Source organism: Gymnodraco acuticeps, unplaced genomic scaffold (assembly GCF_902827175.1).
Source record: "Gymnodraco acuticeps unplaced genomic scaffold, fGymAcu1.1, whole genome shotgun sequence".
In the NCBI taxonomy this organism is placed as follows: Eukaryota; Metazoa; Chordata; class Actinopteri; order Perciformes; family Bathydraconidae; genus Gymnodraco; species Gymnodraco acuticeps.
The window spans coordinates 1,666,194-1,693,934 of record NW_022990047.1 but is presented as its reverse complement, the minus strand read 5'-3'; the positions used below and the strand labels follow the sequence as shown (position 1 = coordinate 1,693,934).

Sequence of the window (27,741 nt, the reverse complement as noted above, 5' to 3'; positions counted from 1 at the left end):
AAGTGAAAATGACACTCAATTTTCATTTAATCCATGTGATACTCTTTGAATTCCTATTTATAAGACTCGTTTTTACTTTTGAGATGCAAATGTAAATCGGCGTCAAATTCGTCACTACAATGTCTGTGGCTAACTGGCTGTGTTCGTCGCACACTGTGACGATTGGTTGTTATGAAACGTCTCGGAAGTGATATATTTGACTTACCTGTCGAATGACATACGGGAAGTCACGAAATTACCCGTAAAGACATTTTAGTTAGTTACATTTGTTATCCCAGATACCACGCACTGCTAACATTAGTTAGCAGTGCTAACATTAGTTAGCAGTTCCTCATGCTATCGTTAGCTTATCAGTCCACCGTGTGACGTAGAATATGTGGGACGAATGGACCTCAGTTTTATTTATGATCAACTAACATGTTCATTGCATGCTGCATAGTTACTGATTACCAGACACTAGTTAATATTTGATTGTTTAGACTCCGTTGGACCTGACAACCCGCAGTTTCATGCTGTACTCGAGTATTTTTACATAGTTTGTCCGTTAGTCTTTTTCCCCCCCTGTCCTCCACTCTGTTTCTGCGTTGAAACAGCTGCTATAATGGATGTTAAAGAGGACATCATAGCCATTTTAGAGCAGTTTGACATCGGGAACAAATTATCTTCTCTACCGGTGCTACCCAAAGCCTCAGTGCTGATCCCACTGATGGTGAAGAATGGAGAGCTGCACACCATGATGACCCTGCGATCAAAAGAGGTAACAAGTGAGGGTCAACTGTGGGTGTACTCAGCTCAGAGAGCCTGCTGTCAACTGTTTTGATCTAAATGTATAAGAGTATTATGCCTCAGTTGAACAGTCTCTGATTGAGTCCATTGCATAACACAATACAAATGTCGGGACCAGTTAAATAAACAGCTGGTTTATAGTTTTCTGAAAATCAAAGAACATTTTGAGAAATAAACACAACAGAAGAGTAGCCTGTAAAGAGGTAAAGCCTGTTTGAATGTCTAATTTTGTATTCAATCTGTGTGCTATGCATGCAGTGCTGTAAAACAGTCCTTTTGTGTGTCTGCAGCTGCGGACCAGTGCTGGTGAGGTGTGTTTCCCGGGTGGGAAGAGAGACCCCAGTGACAGAGATGATGTGGACACAGCCCTGAGAGAGGCCGAGGAGGAGATAGGTCTCCCACCTGAAGATGTTCAGGTGGTCTGTAGACTGGTCCCTATCATCAATAAGGTAGGCCAGTGCAAATAATTACCACTTCAAACCATAGACTGTATAAATGGACGTAGTGTCCGTTACGTCACCCATAGGATTCTGCACATAAGGCGCTTTCACACTGGAGTAGCCTACTTTTCCCAGTATAGTTCCGAAAATGTGCGTTCACACCATAGGTTCACACCAACAAAAAACTGAACTAGAACTTAGTTCATGAGAACATTTTCACCCCCTTTTCAGTCCCTAGGCGCATTCACACCGCAGCACTTTCCACACAAAGGTTCATGAGAACTCTTTAGTTCGACGGGAGGAGTTCGACGCTCGCGAACTGTCAACAGGACAGTGGCGGCTGGTCATTAGTGTGAGCAGAAACAAATTACAAATAATGATTACAACAAAATGCAAATTGAAAAAATAAATAAAATTTAAGATCATGTTTAATCATCTGATTCGTCTGTACATTGCTGTTTTAGCCTGTGTTCTTCTAAGTAGTGTCTCCAGACAGTGTGTGCCTATTGAGCTGTTTAGAGCCATGTGGGACAAAACCCGATCATGCCCCTCCCTCTCACTGTCTAAATGAATGGTGACTGTAAAAACTACACTGCGCATGCTGTATTTTCCTATTTAATGTGTGTGGCAAAAAAATAATGACCATAGGGGCACTGAGCTGCCATCCCCACCATACGTCATCTCACATAATTCAGATCTGATTGGCTGTAAGCAGTGGCGTTTTTATATGTACAAAAGTGGTGGGGCACAAAAAACTCAGATGTCTATATATAAGCTTCTGCAGTGAGGTTCATGGCTGGTGAGGCACTGGCTCTGACTCTTCAGGTTTACAAATATTATATTTTGACCTAAATCAAAATATAATATTATTTTCAAAAGCTTTTTTTGTCTGATGCTTCCATTAATTTTAAACAGACAGTTCAACAGAAGGATACCCAAAAAATGTAATTTTATCATTTAAATATTGAATTGTTCTCTCTTAGTAAGATCCCATTTTCAATAAAATTGCAGTCTTACCTTGACTTGAAGATTAAGTCCATTTGCCTATCCTTCTGGACAAAAATCTCTATTACTTTTTTGTAAAAGTCCTCCTTATGTTCTTGTAGTTTCAAAAGTCTATCATAAATCTAATCTAATCAATAGATTTATGATTCGAAAATTATAAAAGTAGGGTAGACATGTGGATATTATCCGGCTGAACAAAACGTGCATTTATCTAACAGGTTTGTTTCCCACAGACCTTATTTGGAGCTATTTTCTAAAATCCTATGGAGAAATATCATTGCTTTTTTGTCGAGGGAAGCCATGCGCAGCTTACTTCCGGGTTTTAGGACGCCTCATTGCAGCTCTCTCGTCTCTTCTTCACACACCACACTTTTCGCGGCACACGTACTTACAGCCAATCAGCTCTGAATGATGTGAGATGACGTATGGTGGTGATGGCAGCTCAATGCCCCTATGGTCATTATTTTTTTGCCACACACATTAAATAGGAAAATATTCTGAGCATGCGCAGTGTAGTTTTTACAGTCACCGTTCACTTAGACATAGAGAGGGAGGGGCAGGATCGGGTTTTGTCCCACATGGCTCAAACAGCTCAATAGGCACACACTGTAGACACTAATTAGAAGAACACAGACTACAACAGCAATGTACAGACGAATCAGATGATTAAACATGATCTTAAAATATATTTTATATATTTTTTAATTTATTTTTTGCATTTTGTTGTAATCATTATTTTTAATACTTTCTACTGACACTAGGTGGGGCTGTGCCCCACCTGCCCCTAATGACCAGTCGCCACTGGCTGTAAGTACTTGTGCCGCGAAAAGTGTGGTGTGTGAAGAGGAGACGAGAGAGGTGCAGTGACGCATCCTAAAACCCGGAAGTAAGCTGCGCATGGCTTCCCCCCATGGATGTATAATAAAAACAAAAAAAAGCAACAAAAAAGCAATGAGATTTCTCCATAGGATTTTAGAAAATAGCTCGAAATAAGATCTGTGGGAAACGTACCTGTTAGATAAATACACGTTTTGTTCAGCCGGATAATATCCACATGTCTACCCTACTTTTATAATTTTCGAATCATAAATCTATCGATTCGATTTATGACTCAACTTTTGAAACTACAAGAAGATAAAGAGGACTTTTACAAAAAACTAATAGAGATTTTTGTCCAGAGGGATAGGCAAATGGACTTAATCTTCAAGTCAAGGTAAGACCACCATTTTATTGAAAATGGGATCTTACTAAGAGAGAACAATTCAATATGTAAATGATAAAATACATTTTTTTGGGTATCCTTTTGTTGAACTGTCTGTTTAAAATTAATCGAAGCATCAGACAAAAAAAACTTTTCAAAATAATATTATATTTTGATTAAGTCAAAATATAATATTTGTAAACCTGAAGAGTCAGTGCCTCACCAGCCATGAACCTCACTGCACGTCACTGCAGAAGCTTATAGACATCTAAGTTGTTTGTGCCCCACCACTTTTGTACATATAAAAACGCCACTGCAACAGGAGCACGGGGGGGGGAGCCTTGCTGCGGGGAAGCAGTGTGTGGACCTGTCAGCGCAACTTACATGATGCCGAATTCAACAAACACATTTGAATATTTGGTTTAAACGACATAATAATAAGGACGATCGTCCGTTCTGTGATTCTCCAGAACACACAGGCCAGTCCGCCCCTGTGTAGCATATTATTTCGATGAGATGAGCAGATCTTAAAAAACTTTAAGACATAATATAACTAAAAGGGTTGTGTTATAAAACAATGCACCCCCCACACAGTTGTCATAAAGGAGGAATCTAACTATTCAGAGAATATGGTTTTTTTAACCACGATGTACTGTAAACATGTTTATTTCTGCTGTAAAGTTGGTCATTTTAACATGGGGGTCTATGGAAATTGCTCCTACTGGCCACTAGATGGACTGCAGTTTGAGGCACTTCCTTATTGGCCTCCCGGCTCTGCCCAAGAGTTAGCCGCTTGCTTCAAACGCATCAGCTGCTTTTGGTCCATCTATTTCACATGTCCCCCTCCCACCTCTATTTTCATCTCTTTTAACAGAGCGGTTTGTTGGTGACCCCGGTGGTTGGCTTCATAGACGAGTCATTTCGTCCCTGTCCAAACCCAGCTGAGGTCAGTGCTGTGTTCACTGTCCCCCTTCACCAGCGACAAGGACCACTATGCCACCCATGGTGTTGCCGGGACAATGGGGATAATGCACTCTTTTCATTTTGTGGACCCTGATTCAGGAAGCCAGTATCACATATGGGGCCTCACTGCCATGTTTGCCATACTGGTCGCTGCCCTGGCTCTCAAGAAAAAACCTGACTTTCATGTTGCTTTTGACCCAGAAGATCCAATATCCTTCTTCCAACAGGTTCTACACAGAAGAACGAGTAAACTATGACCAGCTGTGTCTTAATGCTTGTAATGCATTTGTGCCGATACAAATGCCTGAAGCCAGTGTTTTATAATTGTTGTTCCTTCATGTATAGCCTTGTGAAGATAAGAATACATGTGTACATTTAGTAATGTGCAATATTTGCTTGAGAAGATTAATATATAAAACTTTCAGAGCTATTCACTTATGAGGGGAAAAAAACGAAAACACAAATACGTTTTAATTTTTATTAATTCTTTTAATGTAGCAGCAGGATTACAGATATAAACAGAAGAGTATACAAATGTCCAGACCAAGGCAAATTACATGTTAATAATAGTTCAGATGTATGATAACACACTGGGGTTGACCTTTATCCCGACTGCGGGGTCTTAAGGCTAGATACTAAAGCTCAAGCTACACAGAACGGATACAACAAAACTGTTGGAGAATGTGAAATAGAAAGCGAACTAGGAAAAGTGAGCTAACTGAGTACACACAAGATACAGCTCACACTATTGGCAATTAACAGTTAATTTATCATGGTTGCTCCTTTTGATCAAGCAGTTCACAGCAACAATAGTAATGTTGACAAGCACATCAACACAAGATAGCTCTCCATAAAACAATCTCCACGGTCTCGTCCCTTTTACCTCACATGTACAAATCTCATGAGGCATGAAAAACATTTTCAACAGAAAGTAACAAGTTGACAATTCACTGGTGAAGCTGCACGATGTTGTACAAATAAAATATATCTGTATGGGCTATGGTAATGCTTGTGTTTAGAAATAAAGACTCAATCACAAAAAGGTGTCTTGATGTTCAACAGTCCTAGAGAATAAAAAGGACAAGGAGCCAAATAGCTATGACACGAAAGGGACACCAGTAAACACAGCAGAGTAACAGTTAAGTTATCAAGGCACACAAAGTTCTGTTGAAAGCATCACAATTGAAATTCAAGATACCCCTGCAGTATATTTTACATTTAAATATACATGGATATTCATTACATGACTGAAGGACAAAACTGATATTTTGTAAAGATTTGTGTGCTATCTTCACCACCTTTTAAATTAATGTTTCACATGGTTTTTTTCAGGTGGACGTGGCTATTCGAAGAGTCAGACTGAGCATCCTGGATTGCTCAAAATGAAACTGGACGTGAAAAAACATGAAATTACACCACAATCCAAGACTAAACAATCTGACAAAATGTACGGTGATACAAATGACAGTTGGTGCCACCCCCACCCTCAAAATATATGTTCTTTAAAACTGTAATTGGTCCGATGTTAGAAGTAGAGCAAGCTCTATGTCCACACCATGAGGTAAAATGTACATTCATGAAACTGAAGTCACAGGTTGGCTTTCTGTGTTGGTATGGCTTTAAGAGGCATTACTTTTCCGCACTTCTTCCGCAACATCATGTGCTCTTAAACTCCCCAAGAGGACTGGAATGCTTGGAAACATCACTACTGCGCTCTAACCTGATCTACAGTTAATGGATGAGTCAAAGTGCCATTTGAGATGCATGACATAAAAAACAAACACACACAAGAAAAACCTAGCCCATGTATTATGTTATACAGGTTGGGTAAAGTCATTTTTATAAACAGTATAATTAAGTTCCAACATATTTGCTTGATGTCCACTTAATTACATTACTAATATCAGTCACACACTTCACAATAAACCTGCGCTTCATTTCAGGAAAACATACCAGCAATGATATATTCTGTGCTATGAGCATAAACCAAAAAGTTTAGTTTTACAAAAATACTCTGCATTTTTGATACATGGATACAAAATTCTAAAAAAGATAAGTTACTTTAAAACGGATCACGAACAACTGCAGGAAAAAATAGTATGACTATGAAAATGTAAACAAATGCATATGTGAGCAACACTATTCTAACATTTGAATTATTCTCAAAAATTGTCTTTTTGATAATGCCAAAATTGGCCACTTTTATAGATATGGAAAGTACAGCCGTTATATTTTGCATCAAAAAATAGAGTAATGTATCAAATTGGTGGAAATGTTTAGAGGAAAACTGATCCATGACACAAAGTACCTTTACGTATCTTTTATAACTCTTGCACTCAAAAACATGCTGAATTACTATCCATGTAAGAGCTGCATAACTTAAATGAGTAAGTACGAATGAGTAAACATTATGATAGCATTTGCAAGGACATGAATGAGACAAGATGATTCACAACAGGAGCTTTGGTATGCCTGGGTGCGCTCCAGTCTGACCCCACAACAACAGCCAGCTCTAGACTCAACGCCGCTTCAAAACTAACAATTATTGTCAGTGCTATAGAGATAAGTATAAACTGTTATGTACTAACATCACATCAGAAGTGCCCACCATTCCTGCACATAGCACCATAGATCAAAATGGCGGCCTCTATGTAACAGAGATTTCATTTACCAGTGAGCCCCTGTTCACAACACATGGGACGGGCACTGGATGCCAACTTCACACGGTACCACTGAGACGAAAACTTAAATATCTAACACAACACAAGGTAAAACAGTCTCAAGTGACAGATTGGACAGTAAATAGTACAAATAACAATACGATGAAAACTCCTTCATTTCATGGACTAACTAAAACAAATCAGTATTTTAGGGTGTTGTGTCAGTGTGTAAAACACAAAGGCCTACTTACCACTCCCAACACTGAAAATTGACAATGCTTTTGTGGGAATGGCTGTTTGTTTAGACTGGACCACTGAGACTGAATACAAAGAGGAATTCAACAGTGAGTAGACATCCTATACAAAGTTGTCATAGACCTAAAAAATAATGTAAAAATGCTTGATTAAGATGTATTTACCTTTACAAAGACAACGGCTGTGTTACTTTTTTCGTTTTTTTAACTGGATAGTTCCGAGTACAAATTCAGCTGGGTCAGTAGAGAGCTGTGGACGAATATAAGGATTATCTAGAGGTTATAAAGTGCTTGAGATAAAATGTTTATAAAACCACACAACACTCCATTTTCACAAGTGGAACGTTTCTTTCTATCCACATTAAATTGGTAAAAGTTACCAATTTTTCAAAACAAAAAATATATACACACACTACATAGTTGAATGCTTCTTAAAATTTGACCAAAAAGCTTCTGCAAGCCCAGTATTGACACCTTGACCTATGAAAACACTGGGAGGTGCCAGAACCAAAAGCCAAGTCACAGTTATCACAAGGCTGAATCTCATTTGAGTGTGTTTGATAGGCCCTCTTATTTTTTGGGGGAACCCCCTACAATACCAGAATGTATTGACTGATCACCATTTTGGTGAGCGAGTTATTTTTTGTGGAGTCGATCAATGCTCAAACTCTCTTCTACTAGAGTCTGCTCATGTGCAGCACATATTATGGAGGCAAACATTCTACAAATGTACTTAATTTGTCAGTCTCTACTCTTAGAGTAGTCAAATTGATGACATGTGCAAAACCAGGGTCTAATTAACTGCAAAATATCCTGTCATGTCATTAGATTAAATTGAGTGGCGACAATATTTCATCCCTGTTGTTATGCCAGGTAAATGATATTCACATGATGAACAGACAAAAACACATCTCTTCCCCTCATATTGAGCTTGAAGTCTTTACACTCACAAAATGAGATTCAGTTTATATCTGACACAATCTGATATTCACTTCATCGCTGGCTGTTTTAATCTGCTCCGCCTACTCTGACAATACTATTCCCGTTTCCCTGTTGCTGACATTCTTTATCCCTTTCCAGTTTCTCCACCAAACCTGGTAGGTTTTTTATCATCATCTCATAGACTCATATTATTAAAAACACTAACAACAAAACACTGCATTTCTGAGACTGATGGATAAAGCAGTTATTACAGGCCTCTCTGATCCTGCAAGAGGAGTAATAACAAAGGCGGATTCTTTGATTCAAGGACGATGGATGTATGAAGGCTCTAATAATTATAAATATTCAATACAAATAATTGCAAGAGCGTATAATTGAGGTTTTAGGTAAAGGGGCATTTCATTATTAAATATCTAATTGTTTTCTAAATGTTGTGGCATTTGCACAAAACACCATAGACCACGCACTCTGGTCAATGTAGGGATGTTTAAACACTTTTCACTGCTTTTGTAGGCTTTCCAGTATGTCCTCAAATTTATCCATGTTAGACGATGCAGATATTGAAGCCTGCAATTGATTCTGTAAGCTACTCTGTGTCTGTAGATTGGTCTGCATTGGAGTCGGCAGGCTTGTCTCTATGGTTGCCTGTAAACTGGACTGCAGAGTTGTTTGTGTGTTTGTCTGCATGGCGCTCTCTAAGCTTGACTGCATTTGGGCCTGAAGGGTGCTCTGTAAGCTGCCATGCATGTTAGGTGGCATGGTGGAGGCAGCTTGTCCCATTGGCTGGTCCAACAGAGGCTGCATGTGACTGGAGCTCTGAGGTGGGCCCTGAGCAGCGAGGGTGGGTCCGGAGGAACTGAGCAGCTGGGGCGAGTCTAGGAGGAAGAGAGAATGGAAATAATCCTTATAACCAAACAGCAGGTAAAGGCTTTGGCAAGACTTACATTTAGCTTGGATTTACTGTACTAAAAATGGAGATTTACCATTCTGGATGCCAAACACAAACAGGTTGGCCTGTCCTTGTGGAGCCACATTTCCACCCACTGTTGTCTGGAAAAGCTGCTCCGGGGGCTGCTGGCCAGGGCTGGCTACCACCCCCACACTGCCCTGGACCACAAAGATGGTTGTGCCAGGGGATGGAGTCTGGTTGTTCAGCTCCTGTGAGCCAATAGAGCTCTGCAGGCTGGACAGAGAGGTCTGAGGCAGGAACAGCTCCACAGGCTGACTGCTCTGCACGCTGCTGGAACTTAGTCCCACTTGCATTGGCTGCTGTTCCTGGAACAGGCTTTGCTGCCGGTTCTCAGCGGAGGACACGTTTCCTCCGCCTGAGGAGCTCTGGTCCTGGAAGGACATGGGCTCTGCTGGGTCAGGCAGCTGGATTCCAACGCTAATGCTCCCCATCTGGGAAGGGCTTTGTGTCTGGGTGCTGAAGAGAATAGTTGGGGGAATAGCCTGGGGGCTAAGATCTGTGGTGCAGAGCAAGAGACCGGCCTGCTGGGGTTGGGACAGCTGGCTCTGAGGGACGGTGTTAGGCTGGGAGTGGTTCTGGATACTCTGGAACAGGGAGCCCTGCTGGCCCATTGGAAGCTGCGGTTGCTGTTGTTGGTTCTGCTGTGGAGACTGCTGCTGCTCCATTGGGGTGCTCTGCTGCTGCATCTGGGAAAGCTGAGCTTGGGGTTGGTTCTGAAACATTGCGACAGACTGGGGCTGGCTGTTGGAGGTCTCCATGGAGGAGATGAATGTCAGCTGTGGTTGCTGTTGTTGGGGCTGAGGGTTTGGAGACAGGTACAAAGTTGACCCTGTAGGCTGCTGCACTGAGCTGAGACTGCCACTGGTCAGAACTGTCAGTGTGTTCTGGAGCAGGGCAGCCTGGACCTGCTGTTGGGAGCTCTGGGTCTCAGCGAGGGGCCGCGGCGATTGAAAGAGCTGCTGTGGGGGAGACGTGTGGGAGGGGGACTGTGTTGGGAAGCTGGTCTGAATGGTGAGCAGCTCTCCAGTCTGTTGAAGCAGGGACACTGGCTGCTGGACCTGGGGAGCGGAGTGGATTTGGGGCTGAAGCAACTCCGCCTGAAGGTGCTGCTGTAAATTCTCCAACACCTGCTGCTCCTGCAGTTGTTGTTGCAAGTTGCTCAACGCTTGATTTTGTTGTTGTTGTTGTTGTTGCTGCTGCTGCTGTAGCTGATGTTGCTGTAAATTGGTAAGTATTTGATTTTGTTGTTGCTGATCCTGAAGTTGGATGCTGTTGAGGACTTGCTGTTGCTGATTCTGCTGCAGATGTTGCTGCTGCTGAATATTGTCTATAATGTGCTGCTGCTCTTGTGGCTGTAATAGAAGCTGTTGTTGGATCTGCATGTTACTAAGACCTTGCTGCTGAAGGGTACCAAGGATTTGATGTTGCTGCAGGTGTGGATGCTGTTGAAACTGTTGCTGTATTTGTTGTTGTTGCATCTGCTGTTGTATCTGTTGTTGCTGTTGCATCTGTTGTTGCTGTTGCATCTGTTGTTGTTGTTGCATCTGCTGTTGTTGTTGCATCTGCTGTTGTTGTTGCATCTGCTGTTGCTGTTGTATTTGTAGCTGTGTTGATAGTGTATTATCTGTGTTTCCCAATCTAAGGCTATTCATGTTCTCCTGGACGTGCTGCTGGAGGGTGTCTGCAGAGGGGGTGGGGCTGTACAGCACAGAGTTGAGCTGCTGCTGGGCTACAGCCGCCTCCAACACTTGCTGGAAGGTGGTGTTTCCTCCCGCCTGTAGCTCCCTTACTGCCCTCTCCAGCTGGGTCACCCCATCCTGGGGGAATAGGGGTACCTGTGACTGCTGGGGCTGAGAGGGAGTCGCTATCTGGGACATGGCCAAGACTAGGACCCCGCCGCTACTATTGGAACTCTCAGGAGGTACGCTGTCCTGAGGATCTCTGAGAAATTGCTGAGGGACTTCTGGTGTTACAGGGGGGATTGTGGTATCGCCCTGCACTGGGAACGAGGTTGTGGGGGTAATGTCTTGCTTCTGTATGGGGCTGAGAGACTCAAGGCTAGGAAAGACAGGGGGCACCTGGGAGAGCTCCACGTCTTCAGGTTGTAGGGGCATTGGGCTCTGAAAGGACTCTCCACCTGGATGAGGGTTAGAGCTGAGCTCCAGTGTCTGCTGCACCACGACAAGAGGGTCAGGGGATGGCTAAGGAAAAAGAGGGGACAAAATATATTACCGTCTGTAATTCTGAAGTAGATATTTTGGTCATGCTTTCTTGAGAATGAATTGTACTTTACCTTAAAGACATCTGTGGGAGTTGGATTGCTAGACACTTCCATTGGTGTGTCCTCTTGCCGTTTGGAAGGAGGAGCAGAGCTGTCAGTTTGCTCAGAAGATATAGATTTGATCTGGCAATCAAATATACACGTGCTGACTAGAGAGGGTCCCTCTGTTTTTATTGTCCGGACTTCTGAGTTATCAGCTGTGGGTGATGGAGGAAACACAGGATAGATATTAGTTTCTCATTAATGAATGCTTGCAACCTCTCACAGAAACATATTTGCTGTAACTTTTATTCATACAATGATTTATACGACCAATACAGGTAACTTTAGGTTCAAACAGTATAATACAATGCTCACATCATCTTCAAAATAGGACTAGGATAAGCTTGAGCGAGTGGCTGTACCTGAGTCTGGAGTGTAGGTGAAGGGCTGGGCCTCATGTGATCTACCAGCATTGGTCATCACGTAGATTCCCACAGAAACGGGAGAAGCGATTGACTGGTTTTGGAACGGAGGGACTGTCACTATCAAATGGTTCTGAAAACACAAGATATCAATGAGAACAATCACCTTTGAAGTCAAATCTTATGCATGATGGTCAATGTGAGCATCAGAGTATAATGTCATTTAGCTTCATTTACCTGGTGGAAAAGGTCCATGTCAATCTTAGCCTCAGCTTGCCAGGAATTATCATCTGCAAATACAAACAAAAATATGTTTTTTGTAACGCCCATCAGAGGTTTAATGTTCAGAAAAATATCCATAGAGATGAGAGATACAAATAGAACAACCAGTTTGCTTCAGCACCTGCAATATTCTCCTGAAAAATAACTTTGGTTCCTTTGAGGAAGTTCTTTCCGATGATAAAGACTTCATCTCCTCCTCTCGCTGAGCAGCTGTGAAGACTCTTCTTCAGGATCTCTGGCACTCCTGCTGGTTGGGCTGGAGAATGACAGAAGTGTTTGATCATTAAAACTGACATGACATATTAGCTAGTGTTTGAGAAAAAGCATATGGAAGATTGAAGAAAAAGAAATGACAGACAGTTCTCTATGATCTGAGGAGAACAATGTTTCCATGTCCATAAGCTTAACACATCAAATCATTATTTTGAATTAACCTTATGAAGCCTGTTGGTGGTTCCTATATTTTTGGCTTCAGACTAATGATAAGAGTTGCTTTTAGGAGATCATTTTGTATTCCTTATTGTACTTTCACTACTCACTGCAGAGGATGGGTGAAGAGGTGACCTGTAGAGTAAGGATGGATCCATCAGGTTGGGGGATGTTGACTCTGAACGCCAGCCTGGCTCGTGTACTCTTCTTCTTGGACCCTGCCACACCGATACGGGCCTCCACGTCTGCATTACGCAACTTCAAAATTCCTACACGGTCCACCCTGCAGAAACACCACGGGTTGAAGAACACATGAGAAGCACGCAAGGAACTTCTCAAATATTAACACTGTGAAGTATTATCGGATACTTTTCCACAAAATATTCCCCCTTACGCGAGTGTCATATCACTGCTGGGCTCCAGAGGGATCTCGATAACAGTGGTGCCTTCAATGTCCACCTCCTTGCAGGCAGTGGTGTTGCGCCCTGTTACTCTGCATGCCTGGTAGAAACCGTGAGGCTTCACTCTGCCGGCATCATTTGCTACAAACACCTGTAGCACAACTGGTTCATTCACACCTTCCAACTGGGGACAAAGCAAAAGAGATTGTGTGTAAAACTGTTAATTGACCCTCAAAACACTGGCACTCGCAGATATCTTCTTGTTTATTATGTGTTCAAGCAGGAAGACATAATAAGCCTCAGGACATTTAAAGAGATAGACTTGATATTTGGTTCTGCAAGAGATCCCATCTTGATGTAGAACTTTTTAACAGGGTGGGGATGTTAATCCTAGTGTTACACTGTGCACAGGTCAAACATGGGAAATTCCCATGGCCCAGGAGGTTTATAACAATCAGCCATAAATAAAGTGTAACACACATCTTAATGTCATATGATATTAGAGATAAAGTGGCAGCCAACACCATTTTTGAGTCCCTCACATAGAGGGGTTTATGGGTTGTTTCTATCTAGCATTATCATTTCATTCATAATGTTCCTAACCACATGATCATCACAGCCTTGATCTCTAAATATAGTGTAAACAAGTATTTACATATTTACAAGTATTTGGCTTCTACTGAAAAGTTTTTGTTTTGCGCCCATGATAAAAAAAGAAAACCCTTTAGTGCCAATGTCTGGGTTTTGTTTCTATTTGCCCTTTCCAAATGTGCATCCGATACATTATTTAAGTTTTGGAGCTGCTACATCCCACCGCTGCTCAACACAGCCAGCTTAATCTGCGGGACACTAAGCAGCCCCAGTGGAGCTGTCGAGGGTTAAGTGCCTTATTGATGAATAAAGGGCACTTTCCTGCAGAGATTCATAAGTAAGAGCTAAAGTCACCACAGTATGATCTAGTTTAAAGTTATTAGCCATCAGAAAATTAGGTCTGGTGTTGATTTGTAAGATAATTATGTACCACCCAGAATACAGAATGCATAATAAATCTTAATAGCTCGAAACAAAAATGTGCTAATGCGTCGCTTTGGATAAAAGCGTCAGCTAAATGCAATGTAATGTATTAGTTAGTTAGCTAATGTTTCTGATGCGTTTGAACAGGCATGAGATTTCTACTGTGTCCTGTGTAGTTTTGGCCTTATTCAGTCACTTCCTACATAGGTGTTAAGATGTTTCCTGTGGCCTTCTTTGCACCTTGACAGTGGGGAATCCCTGCTGAGTGCGGTCTTTGACAGAACCTCTGCTGCCCTCGGTCAGATAGCGAGCTCTGTGCTGGGTCTCTGGCTGCACCAGGATCTTCAGCTCCTTCCCATCACTCCTCTGGGGGTACTGAGTAGACAGTGACCCACCCTTCACTGCAGTTCCTGACTCAAGAGAGCTGCAAGGCAACAAAAAATAACATAACATTAATAAGACTCCAAGAAATGATATTATCCCAGACAGAACAAAACTAAATGACCTTAACTGTATTCCAAAAGAGGGACATGGGAGCTCTGAGTTAACATGCGGACAGAATGGGCATTGGGCAAGGGTCATCCCACCTGGGACTGGTTTTGTCTGTGCCCAGCTGGGACAGGACAAAGTGAGGGGCCTTTGCGCTGTCAGCATCGAACACGTCCATGCTGTCCTCTGGATGGGCAGGTTTGGGCCCAGGCCGCTGGCGGGGGGTGCGTTTCCTAGACTTGCGCGGCACCTCTGTGTTGTCGTTGTAGGAGACGGAGCTGATCAAGCTGAAGTTGGAGACAGAGTCGTCGGCCCACATGCTGCTGCTATGCTCCGAGTCTGGACCCGTTGGAGCGGACACTGAAGGCTCCTCTTGGCAGGACATCTGGCTGTCGTCAAACAGGTCCTCGGGCGGGGGGGATATGTTCAACACAGGCCTCCGTTTGGACGGGGTGTTCTGAGGCTGCTGGACTCCTGGCCCTGACAACACTGCTGACCCTATGTCTCCTGCTGCAGTGTTTGCTCCTCTGCTGGGGGCCGACACAGCACCCTCCATACCTTGAATCTCTGCAGCTCCATCTTCTCCAGTGGAGTGGAGATGCTGGGGGGCCTTGAGATGGTCTGAGGAGGAGGTAGAAGAGCCAGAGGACGGGGCTCCCATAGCCAGGGAGGAGGAGGCCAAGGGGCTCGAGGTGGAATAGGTGGCATCTGTGGTAGTATATACAGATACATAAGTTAGTTGAGATGTTCGGCGCAGTGCAGGCTAGCAGTCCCATTCAAGCAGCTGAATTTGTGCATGATTTGTATTGATTTCCCCTCTTCCCAACTCTAATTTCAACAGTCTGTAGTGGGTTATATGCTCTCACTGTGCATGCGAGAGCCGTCAAGCATTGATCAAATATTCTGAAGTTAAAGTTGAGAAGGGTACTTTAGCTCCCACAAGGTTTTGATTCCTACGAAACCTTTCTCAATTAAAATCAATGTGACAAAACCGACATGCTTTGTTTACAAAAACAAAAGCAAGCTACAAATTGTTACATACACATTGCCAGAAAGAAACAGAACAAAAATCTGGTCAAACTTTCTAGTACAGCCAAATTTGGAAGCTGGTAATAAGGCCAAATTAAATTTGCCAGGGTTGCCTGGGTTACAGTACAGTTTGTGCAATGTGCATTCAGTAGTAAACAGTAGTTTGCGCATGCCAATTGGAAGATTTGGTTGGGACTGAGCGTAGCCATGGAGACAGAATAAACAAGCCTCTGACCTATGGAGCAGTGAACTGCAGACCATTTTATATGCAGACACTCCCTGCCTCAGAGGGAACTTCCTGCAATAAAAACGAGACAGCCAATGAGCAACAAGAGAGCTGATCATTCAAGATTCAACTTCTGTTAATCAGTAAATTGGATGAATTCATAAACTGAAGAAGGAGTAACTTTTGAAGTTGATCATTTATAGACAGCAAGAGTATTAGGTTAATGATAACCTGACAAACATAACAGTAGTCATGCTTTTGATCAGCACTGCTTAGGGTCAGCTGAGTCAGACAGGGTAGTTAAAGGTAGCGTTAACAAAAGTGCTCTCTCAAACACTGTAGACCAGTTAATTGGCTCTTTAGATAAAACTCCAGACTGAATTCCTTCAGAACTTTTAGCTGATGTTGGCCATCGTGAACCATGATCCAAGATCAGACCATATTTTGCTAAATTAATTTAAAAGACAGTCCAATGATTGCTAGGGGCAACTTCACTGTTTCATAAAGAGAGAGAACCTTCATATTTACTGAGAATATCGGCTGATTACAAACAAAAGTTTGAGACCTCAATCAATTATCTGATGACCTACTGTTGTATGAGCGTGTTAAAGACTGTGTGAATGACAAATGTGCATAGGCTGTTTCAGGCACTTAATGAAAACAAAACTTATAACTTATGAGCTCCCCATTGACATCAAGACAGCAGATAGCTTGCACACCTTCCGGCGCAGACTGAAAACTCATCTCTTTCGACTCCACTTCGAGCGATAGAACTATTAACAAAGCACTTATATACTAATAAAGGACTGGCTTACCTAAAGCCAGTTGAGTAGCACTTGAAATGTTTTAGCTCTATGAAGCCTGATGTACTTATATGATTCTGTTTTCTTCAAGTTTGTATTTTGTTGGTCGAACGCACTTATTGTAAGTCGCTTTGGATAAAAGCGTCAGCTAAATGCAATGTAATGTAATGTTATAAAAACTATATTGACAACTTCAGAGAGACAAACTGATCCAGAAGTGCTCCAGACTCTGGAACACAATCTAATACCATAACATAAAAGGATGCTGGAGAGGATTTACACTACTGGTTACGCTGCATCTCTACAAGTTAGGAAACCTGTATTTACCGGTCTAAAAAGCAAAGTGAAAATAAAAAATAAAGCATAAGCATGTAATGGGAAAGTGCTGCTAAAGAAAAGGGTGAAATGAAAAAGAACAAGCTATGTTAGCATGCTGTTATTGAGAACTTGCCATTTCTTGGAGCTGTTATTTAGAGCAAAGCTTTCCAGGAATAGAGGATTAGGAATGACTATCATTACTTAGAAGCTACTGAGAATAGCTTATAGTCACTGCCACTAGATGGTATAGTTTAGTTAGATTATAAGGGAGGTTGGACTTTAACCTACATTTAGCGATTCTTAAATATATCTTCTTTTCAGCCCTCCAGTTTTATAAAGTGAACTGTTGAGGTGAAGAGATGCAGAGCTGAATAGACCCAACACAAATTCAAGGATGCTGCTCGGATAATAAGAAAGTACCTAACAGCCCCATGTCAAACAAGCCAACAGACAGAAGGTACTCAGATATTATACAAAACAAATTCACTAATTGGAGTTTGCTTTATAGAGAAATTCATAATCCTAAAATGTAAAAAAAGTCCCACTTTCAAATCACGGTAAACACTGACCCCTGATGTGAAGCACAGTAGGATTTTGAATCAGACGAAAGTCATAATATACCAAAGTAAAAATCGAAATTATTTCAGTATTAAAATACCGTAGCTAAGATATAACTATACAAGCTCATATAATATTAAAATAAACAGTTTTGATGTCAGAAACTGGTGAAAGGGTGAAGTTGCCCCCAGAAACTGATAAAAGACATTCTACTTTCTCCCCCTTCTGTCTTGGGGGTAGTTTGGCGAGGGGAAACTGACCCTGGATCATGGTTTTCATGGACTAAGCAGGTAGCTCACCTGAAGCCACGGCTGCAGAGGGGGGAGATCCCGCCTCTCCCCCACTTTGTTGGCTCATGGTGGGTGGGTCTGTCTGGGTGGACGACGGCTGGAGCTGGAGCTCTTTGGGGAGGAGGTCATATACCGACTCTGTGATAAAGAATGAGCAGGAAGAGATACATTAGGTTCTGAAACAGATAATAAATAGTTTGTTACAGGATCGTGTAACTAAAAAAGGTTCTCTTCACAAATGTCTCTGTTGGCTCAGAGTTCAGAAGCTCTGCCTTAATGATGGGTGATATGGCCAAAATTGTATTAAACAAATAGGTTCATTTATATCAGGATTGCAACAAATATAACAACATTGCATGTTTTCTGGTAATTCAAAAAACAAATAGTGACACAGCTTTTTATTTTTGTATATTTCTGTGTGAATAGAATACTGTAAAAACTTCCCATCAGATTCTTTAAGGCATTTGAGTTAATACGTGTTTGATATCATCAATAAAGGCAACATTACAGTGCATCAATACATTATAAAATATGATTAAACCTTTATGATTTCATGAAAAGACTATAAAAGTATGATATAAGATTAATTCCCAGCCCTACATAAGCTAGATCAGAAATTGGAGGCCATTGAAATGCACACACCTTATGGCAAATCAATTCACCATTTTTAAAAATAGAACTATCTGCTCTTGCTGTCAGTAACTTGAGATGGCATGCACACAAGTTAAACCCCTTGAACACAGAGCCTAGATTATTAGGTAGGCCACTTATCATTGGCCAGAAACTGAAGCCAGTGCAGCTGACCACACAAATGTTCAGACGGCCCTGAACTCAATTCAAAAAGACCCAACTTCTCGTTTTGAATACAGTCTTTATCTTTGCCGAAATCTTTTAATTGTGTCAAACATAATGTATTTTGTTCTCAGCAATTATACTTCTATATCTCACTAAGGTTTGTTGTTGTTGTTTATTTTCAAAAATTGACCAGAGCATTCCTTGGATGGGACTGAAAGCAAACCTGGGTCTCATGATCCAAGTTTTATTTTTTCTCCCATTTATACAAAAGATACTTCTTCAGACAGCTACATAACACGGTCTATCCTATGATAAACTAAATTAGCCTCCCATGCAATTTAATGTAATAAGACCCACAGAGACATTCCTTAATATTTGATGGAGAAATGATTCCTACAAGAGTATAACCAACCACTGCAGCTTTAGTGGAAAAAACTGTATTCGGTGGCAGATAAACACTTGATTAAGCAGTCTGGTTGCTAAGAAACAGCAGCACATCAACACCGTGACATGGATATTTAAGCTGTACATCGGCAGCACCCAGCTTGTGTAGTAGTCACCTGATACTCAGCCATGACTTAGCACCAGCAGAACGGTAAAACTGACCAGACACATGATCTCGCACTTGTGATGTCAACGACGCTGTTGAGGCAGTGACAACACAAAATCACACAAAGGGCTACAGTACAGTATGTTTACTTAAATCAAACACACCTTGACTATGCTTTTTCACAACTTTTAAAATAGAATAACGAGCAAAAATATTCCAATAAACCTGTGTGTCTTGGACAGTGGCCATTAAGATAACATGGCCTTGAAGTCAACAGCAAAGTATGCATGACGCTCACAAAAACCCTCCATCTGTGTCTGTTGTGCTTTGTTCGTGGTGTGAAGAGAGTCTTTGTGCATGGATGCATTAAAGATTGACTGGCAAACCGACATGACCTCAGCTCTGACTATTACTCCTTTCACACTGGAGATGTGTGCATTATGCGAGTCTACTGAGTGCGTGTTAAACCTGCCTGGAGCCCATTCATATGCAACCAGAGCTTTCACATAATGAACACATTTGGTGGTCACCTTTCACAGACCCACACTATGCCTGCAGATGCAGAAGTCGCCTAACAACCAGCCCAGTTTAGGAGGAGGGTCATGAAGCCAGGTGGGATGATTGCATTGGTCGGAGGCAAAGGAGTAAACACTGGTTAAACTATGTTACTGTGCAGGTCTCAATGGGACACTCCCTCTCCTTGAGTGCTTGCTTGTTTGGTACAGGAGCAAATCAACTTACAATTGAGATCGTATTTCTAATGAATCAATAGATTTGGCGTGCACATGTTTCCTCCCTGCATACTTTATCATTTTAATACATTCTCAAAATCCAGTTGATGCGAAACCTGCCCAAATGAGTGAAACATGACAGATTTGACAGCCTCAATGTGAAAATAACTGATTCCACTGAGCTTATCAACCGCATTTGCTAGCCACACATTGAGTGTATTTGTTCATCAGCAGTAATGCGTTTAGTGTCGTTACAAATAATATTTAGTCTACTTATCTTAAACACACAAACGTAATCATTCGCGTTCCATGGGTTTGTAAAAGCACAGTCTGGACTTCGCTGAGTGTTTTGAATTCACTCATGCAGCAGACTGCCCAGGAGGGAGCAGTAGGCAAAACAGTGTTTGTATATACACTGTGGCGTGGCTTTGTTTCAGGATAGAATGAGGTGCTTCCTCTGATTTACCACGCATCCTTGCAGTACAGATCAAAACAAAAAAGGATTTATGGTTACTTTAGAAATGGCTTTACTTTGTAAAACAAAAAGTTTGATTGATAGAGGAAACCTTCAGAAAGAGGTTGTTTACAAAAGATAATAAAATGCTTGTCTTCACTCAAAGACCTTAGTTGAAATGAAATATGAAGCTTAGCTTTCCTTCTTTTTCTACCAATTGAAAATGGGACACTGACTATGTTCTGGGATTGAGGTTTGGTGTGATAAGAAGTAAGATGACGAAATGTATGTGCGAAGCTCGACAAGCTCATTCAAATATGCCCAAAAAAAGGGAGCTAGCAAAATACTAGTCAGCTATGGGGCGGGCCGAGTTAAACCTACACTTAGAACAATTAAATGACCTCATCTCAAAGTTATGCACTGCTCACATTACACATGCCATATAGGTTTGCCAAACAGCAAGGTCACCATTCCATTTGTATTATTTGCAGCTGGCTTGTGGCTACGATGGGGGATGACAGATGAATAGACAATACATGAGGGCATTGTTTTGGTTAAAAATGAAAAAAGATATTCAGACTAAGAATATGTCTCAGTGCCTAATAATGTCTCCTTTAATGACTCTCTTGAACTCGTAACAAAATGCACAAGTCATAGTGCAGACAAATTAGCTTCTCACTGCACTCAAAGCACAAATAATGCCTTTTTTGGGCTATTTACACCATCCCGGTTGACTTTGAAATGCACTGGCAATGAATGACTGGACACTTTATTAATCAAAGATACAGAAAGAAATGCTATACATATATCTAACCTTTCTAAAACACAAACTTTAATGGTATTTATAACGTGAACTTAACTACTGTACAAGTTTTCAAAAGATGCAGTGAAGTAATGAACAGTCATGGAGGTGTCAATCACATTTTTGAGGCAGCATGTTCCAAAAGGATAATTTTTCTTATACGTCTCAGGCGACTGACAGTAAATGAGCCCTAATGGATCCATTCACAGAAATTAATAAACATTAAGTTTAGGAACAATAATAAAACGAAAGAACCGAACACAAATTAAGTAATTTCACAGATCACACGCTGAATTCTAGACATGGTAGGGTTGTTCTCATAAAATAAAACAATAAATGACAATCAACAAATGGCTTTTTCTGATTCTACACTATTTTGTCATTCTGTGGTTGGACTAAAACTGCAGAGCTGCAATACATGTCCACATTAGTTCAACACAGTGAATTCTGATCTCACACACTGATAAGTTGATGTAAAAGTTCCTTATTTCAAGACTGACTAAGACAATCTTTCTGGATTTTCCTTCCATCTAAATTAAAACACTTGAAAAGTGGACCAAAATTAGATAATATACAAGCTGTGTCATATTATATTATAGCCATTAAAATTAACATGTACAATCACATAACGTTTCTCCTTGAAGTTGAAGCAAAATAAATATTGATGATATCAAATATATAACCCTTTGGCAAGTGTCCAAGAAGGACACATTTTCTTCATTACGGCATATTTTAGACTAGAGTAACAAGATACTGTGAGTTGTAGAGGTAATAGATCCAAAGTAAATATAATAAGCCATACTTCCTCCTAAGGTTGGATGTCAATAACTAAGTCTTGCTAAACTAAATGTGGCAATACAGAGGGGAAAGGTATCATTATTAAGATGCATTATGATTCTTACTTTTGAGGTTTCACATTTGACTCATTTTGAACCAACTAAATGTGTATTATTGTTTACTGGCATGCCAAAAGACAATTTTGCCAGCTGTCCCTTCACTCTCTCTCAGTCTGATACATGATGTCTCACTAGATCGTTGATGAGCACTTCTGCTACCTTGACCAGCACACACCCAATTGCTGAGATATAAATAAACGGTCATCATGTGATACAGTGTGACCATAAGGCAGGCTCAACTGAGCATTTCAGGGTCACATAGCAGTGCTTTCTGATAGCTCATGAGCACCCTATACATAGCAGAAAGACAGATGTGAGAACAGCAGGTCCAACAGCAGGCAGCTAATGATTGTATCGGTATAAACACTATTAACCATCAATATGTGGACAACATCTAAGACCAGGTGGTGAACTAACAGGAAACCCTTGGGTCCACTACTGTGTCCTATCAAAATGCATAAATCCATCCATCTCAGTTTACCACTTAGGGTTCAGTACACAACATACAAGGCTTTCTCATGAATAAGCAATAACATGATAGATGGCGATGGCAGTGTTGAATACCAAAATCACAGTCACTTTCCCAACAAATGAAGTTGATACCCTTGTTAACAGGGAGGAAATTAACCTGCAGACAAAGTGCTGCTGAAAGCCAGGACAAATCCACTAACCAAGCTGAACACAACGAGAGTCTAGCTCCTTATGGATATAGTAATACCCACCTAATAATAACACAACAGTTGGCATGTATCCAAAGCCCATTATAGATTACATGTGGCACCAGTGGCAGCACCCCTTATCCTGGCAGGCAGCCTGCCATGCCCTCAGCTTGAAAGTGCCAGTGACTGCATTCTTTCTGTGAAACCAGAGAATGTGAGGAGGACAACTCTGGCTCAATTCCACACAAAAACCAAAACAACAGAGGGACTGTCACCCAACAAAATCAGACAAGGAGGATACACACAACATGCATGTTATACATTTCGTCCTTCTCTAGCGATTTAAACATGCATACACATACCTTTGCACAATCCCAGTAAGACTTTACACGTTAAATCACTGAACAATGTAGTGACTGGACCACACGTAGCTGTGATCGAGCATAGTGTGTACCTAACATAATGCTAGCCATCAGCACAATAAACATTGACGCATTAAATCACATCAATGGAGTATAACGTGTCACTGTTATCATTAGAAGAGTAATCTGGTGTATGGTGATCTTCCAAGCATGTGACATGGAAAGCTAACCAACCAGGTAATCGCCAATGCACATGCAGCTAAGTAACTAAGCTAGCTAGGCTTGCTAACAGCAGAAAAAAAGCTAACCACTGCTAGCTAGCAGCTTAACATGCGCATAAGACATTCATAATACGTATTAAACCACACCAAACAGATGACTGTCTTCATTGTAACGTTTAAGTAATAAAAGCTTACCTTTTGAATATAGAGATTTAGGAGAATTGAGGTCGAGATCCGAGCTAAGGAGGGATATAAAATCAGAGGGCATCGCAGCGCTTCATCGAGGGGAGGGGAAGCGGACACTCTTTAGGAGAAACGAAGTCGGCTGCTCTTGGCCAATAAATATTGCGTTTAACAAGCGGAATGTTTAATTTACAGAGTATAACATCGGCACAGCTTTAAGACGACAAAAACAAAACTTTAAATATCAAAAAACCGTTAACTAGCACGTCTCCCGTTAATGTGAGCGTCTTTTCTGCGAGGAGACACATTTCGTGCTACGTTGAGACACACACACACACACACACACACACAAACACACTTGCCCACAGTTGGTCGGCCCACCTCCTAGCCCCTCCCCCCCCCCCACTCTCTCTCTCTCTCTCTCTCTCTCTCTCTCTCTCTCTCTCCTCTCTCTCTCTCTCTCTCTCTCTCTCTCTCTCTCTCTCTCTCTCTCTCTCTCTCTCTATCTATCTCTGCCCAGGGGCATGCGCTGTGGCCGGGGATACAGTGAACCATCACAGGGGAAAGTAATGTCATTAGGCTACATTGCATGGTTTGTTCCAACCGTTATGGGTCACTTGAGTCTAATTATATCATTTCAATACGAAGCTGATGCAGCGGTTATGACAACAGCTTTAATCAGTTCTGTGAATTGGAGAAATACACACAGGCTAAACATTGTATTTATAAAAAAGTCTATCCTTTTCTAAGCAATATTCGATCCTCCATTACAGGTAGGCTACCTTCAGAACTCTCTTCAGAAATGTAAGAAATAACATTATTCTCTATTAGAAATAAATAAAGCTATCCGTTTCCAAGCTAGATAGATATGTAGGCCTACATTAAACTGATCAGTGTTTTACCTTTGTTATTGTGATTATTCAAGCAGTTGTTGACTGATAAGATACACAGACTAAACACATATGTTCAACCATTTATTGATCTCTCTACAGAGATCAATAAAGGTGAATCTTATCTGAGCTTATAGATATAGATAGATAGATATAGATAGATAGATAGTTACATAACTTCACCCATTGAGAGGGAGAGATCATTTGTGACCTTGGAAATAGTATATATTATAATGTTATATTATATGTAATAATATATTGTGACAGAAAAAAGGAAATCAACTGAGCGAACTATCCCTGTGATGCAGTTGAAAGCTTATGAAGAAAATAAATATAAAATGGACCATGAGTCAAGATTATTTTGTCTAATAACGGAGCACTGAACTGATTGAGTCATGAGTGGACTGCTTTGTCAGCCAGGCAGAGAGTGTAAAACTGTCTTGCCAGGTTTGGGGTAGCGTTTTTCAAGTTAAATGATCTTAAGCTCTGCATCATTTGCACAGAATGAAACATCACACATTCTTGTGACTGTGCTATAATGAAGTCATATAGATAAAGGCATTCTCCGCATGCTTTAGTTTAGTGCATCAGAAACTTGAATTTTGCTCCAGGAGAGAGAGGCAGGAAATAGCAAGAGGCATCTTTTCAGTCAATTATACTAAACCATGTGCCAGTTGTAAGCAGATTCTTCAAGGTCAGCACATTGCATGTGTCTCTTATTCCAGGAAAACTGCTCAATTAAAGAAGTACAGTAGTTAAACCACTACACTGCAAACACAAGAGTCACAAGTGGAACAGAAGAAAGTGACCATGTGTGCAAAGAAGCTTCTCTCTGAGTAGGCTTCCTAACAATGTTGCCACTCTTCATACTGTGTTAGGGGCCAGTAGAGAGCTTAAAAGCAGAGACTGGATAAAGCCTCTTTGTGTGTGTGTGTATAGATTCACTGCTGTAACATTTTGGTTTACAGCCAGACTAAGCTCTAACAAGGCCTCAGATACTTAGACCAAATGTATATGGCAGTCAATTTATTTGTGTTTGTTTTGATTGACAGTGGACAACATCAGCGGTTTATCAGGCTTGCTTATAGTATTGAAACCATTCAGTTCAAATGAATGCAAACTAGCTTACTTGATTCTTAATTCAAGGATTAATTTAAATAAAGGTAGTTCGCAAAGAAGATTTTATATAAAGGTCACACTTGTTTGTATTAACTTGGCTTAAGGCATCAGCATTCTATTGTATGTATATTTACATTTTTTACAGCTGCCCTGCTCCCTAATAACAGAGTCAGCAGACAGACAGGACACCAGCAACAGGTACCTAAACCAGTTATAGGAAAGGTAATGTTGCAGTAACAATGGGAAAAAATGCTGCTTTGCATAAAAAAGAGCCGACAAGCTAAGGAGCAGGTGCAGGCCAGTAGGATGTCACACAGCCAGTTGTAAAACAAAAGCCAATTACTTGTACCAACAAGTACATATAAAACCATTTATAAGGAAACATACACAGTACATTTCTCTGAGTAAAATTGACTCAAATTGAAGAAAATGTTACTCTAAAAATATTACATTTGGTCCCAACCTATATAGAGTAAAATGTACTCTTTGTTCAGAGTTGTATTTTTAGAGTTCATTTTACTCTATTATGTGCTTAGATTTGACTCTGCTTAATGGTTATTTACTCTATGTAGTGTATATTAAAAACAACTCTACTAACATTTTACTCATAATAGAAGGTAATTTTACTCCCAATCGAACATCATTTCACTCCAACTAGAAGGTCATTTTACTCCCAATCGAATGTCATTTTACTCCAAATAGAAGGTAATTTTACTCCAACTAGAAGGTAATTTTACTCCAAATAGAAGGTAATTTTACTCCAACTAGAAGGTAATTTTACTCCCAATAGAAGGTAATTTTACTCAGAATAGAATAAATGAACCATATAATAAAAAAGGTCAATAAACCAAAGTGCTTAAAGAGCCTGTGACAGCATCCCAACAACTGTTGTGCAATGAAATATTGGGCTACTAGTAATCTCGAACCGTCAGTTTAAAAAAGAAAAAGCGATACCGTTCCGTTAAATATCAATAATTTCGAACATCGCGGGAAATTCCTTCGACTCATTTTGAAGTTTTGGGGGAAGCCGGAAGTGACGTCAATGCGGGAACGCTTCACTGTGCAGCGAGAGAGCCAAACACGGACAAAGTGTGTTGTCATGCGTAGAAATTGTGAATTACTGAGTTTAGGCACGTTAATAACGTTTTAATGAAGTTGACTACAGTATATTCATATTTGTCAGTGCTTTCATGTCAATTCGGCGAACATAAACATAAATGATCATGGTGAAGATGATGATTACATTAGGATTACAAATCGGTAGTGAGAGCTACTGAATTTCCTCCCGTAGGATGTGATATAAAAACAAATCGATGCTTTTTGTAGTTGTAGTACACCAACATGGATTAAACGTGTGTTTTCTTTACCACAATGTTGGGGAAATTAATGGATAAAATGCAGGGATTATTATTATTATTATTCCCACTCCGATCGGGACACTAGGTCCACCGTTTCCCCGCAGCGAGGCTCCCCCCGTTGACAGTTTACGTGGGCTGGGTGCAGTGGCGGACTGGCCATCGGGACGAATCCCGATGGGCCGGTACCGAAGTGGGCCGGTCGGATAAATCACTAGCACATCCCCCATAGGCGGCGCGGCGCGTGAGGCTCAGGTTTGGGAAGGCTAAATAACTTTTTTTACCTGACGCTGCCCGCCTCCGGCGTCTATAGAAAAGAGATCAACTCAGTGTGCGGAGTTTAAATCTCTCAAGTCATATTACAGGATAAAGGAAATACAGTTTAAACTGCCGTAGGCCTATGCAGAGAAGACGCCGACGTGTCGCACTTATCATTCATATTACATCATCAATCAGATCATCGATCATAATATATCATATATTTCCTTATCTGCCGTGTCTGGCCGTGCAACACTTCCGGCCCGTCCACATAGCGGCGTGCGTTGAAGCTTCCAACGCTTCTGCCCATTCACTTTGAATGGGGTGACGTCACTTTTAGCCGAACTGCATTTTGGGAAGCTACGTGGAGCGTTGCTGGCGTAGCTGGCGTCAAAAGTTGAGCAATGTTCAACTTTTGACGCCTCGACGGAGGCGTCAGCCAATGAAATCCCGTTTATTCAAATCTGCCAGTACAATCGCTAGCCAATCAAACCGCGTGTATGCTGGGAGAGACTGCGCAGGTCATTTCCTCATATTCAAACAAATTGAGGGAAAATTCATTGCAGCGGTAGTGAATCACCCGGTGCTGTATGATCAGTCTCTGTTCATCTACCGGGATACAAACCGGAGGAGCGAGGCATGGAGGGAGGAGGGGCAGAGACAGTGGGTGAAACTGGTAGGTTTTCGCCTGTTTGGGGATTTTATATCCAGTTTACTTCGT

General features: G+C 41.2%; 2 protein-coding genes across 3 annotated transcripts; one reads left to right on the top strand and one right to left on the bottom strand.

Annotated features, from left to right (window-relative positions):
- Window positions 1-158: 158 nt before the first annotated feature.
- nudt7 (nudix (nucleoside diphosphate linked moiety X)-type motif 7) lies at window positions 159-6,264 on the top strand. Its single transcript, XM_034215663.1, is given in 4 exon segments — window positions 159-757; window positions 1,077-1,235; window positions 4,307-4,401; window positions 4,403-6,264. Coding segments are annotated over 4 exon segments (660 nt in total). The 5' UTR covers window positions 159-601; the 3' UTR covers window positions 4,653-6,264.
- LOC117545729 (nuclear factor of activated T-cells 5-like) lies at window positions 4,860-23,750 on the bottom strand. Of its 2 annotated transcripts, XM_034215658.1 has the most exons (12): window positions 23,411-23,750; window positions 17,755-17,883; window positions 14,620-15,229; window positions 14,273-14,456; window positions 13,012-13,202; window positions 12,728-12,900; window positions 12,310-12,444; window positions 12,144-12,196; window positions 11,907-12,039; window positions 11,515-11,699; window positions 9,235-11,422; window positions 4,860-9,126 (listed from the first exon to the last, which is right to left on the bottom strand). In XM_034215658.1, exons 1-12 carry the CDS (start codon window positions 23,481-23,483, stop codon window positions 8,750-8,752), a joined length of 4,431 nt encoding a protein of 1,476 aa, XP_034071549.1. In that variant the 5' UTR covers window positions 23,484-23,750; the 3' UTR covers window positions 4,860-8,749. The 2 variants fall into 2 exon arrangements, with proteins under 2 accessions (XP_034071549.1, XP_034071550.1); XM_034215659.1 differs by lacking the exons at window positions 17,755-17,883; window positions 23,411-23,750 and adding an exon at window positions 15,786-16,526.
- Window positions 23,751-27,741: the final 3,991 nt, after the last annotated feature.

Excerpts from the sequence above, each read along its gene's own strand:
- LOC117545729 (XM_034215658.1), bottom strand. The coding sequence starts at position 23,483 with ATGCCCTCTGATTTTATATCCCTCCTTAGCTCGGATCTCGACCTCAAT. Across the intron at positions 17,884-23,410 it reads TAAATCTCTATATTCAAAAG|AGTCGGTATATGACCTCCTC; the intron begins GTAAGCTTTTAT and ends TCTTTATCACAG. Across the intron at positions 13,203-14,272 it reads AGGGATTCCCCACTGTCAAG|TTGGAAGGTGTGAATGAACC; the intron begins GTGCAAAGAAGG and ends CTTTGTCCCCAG.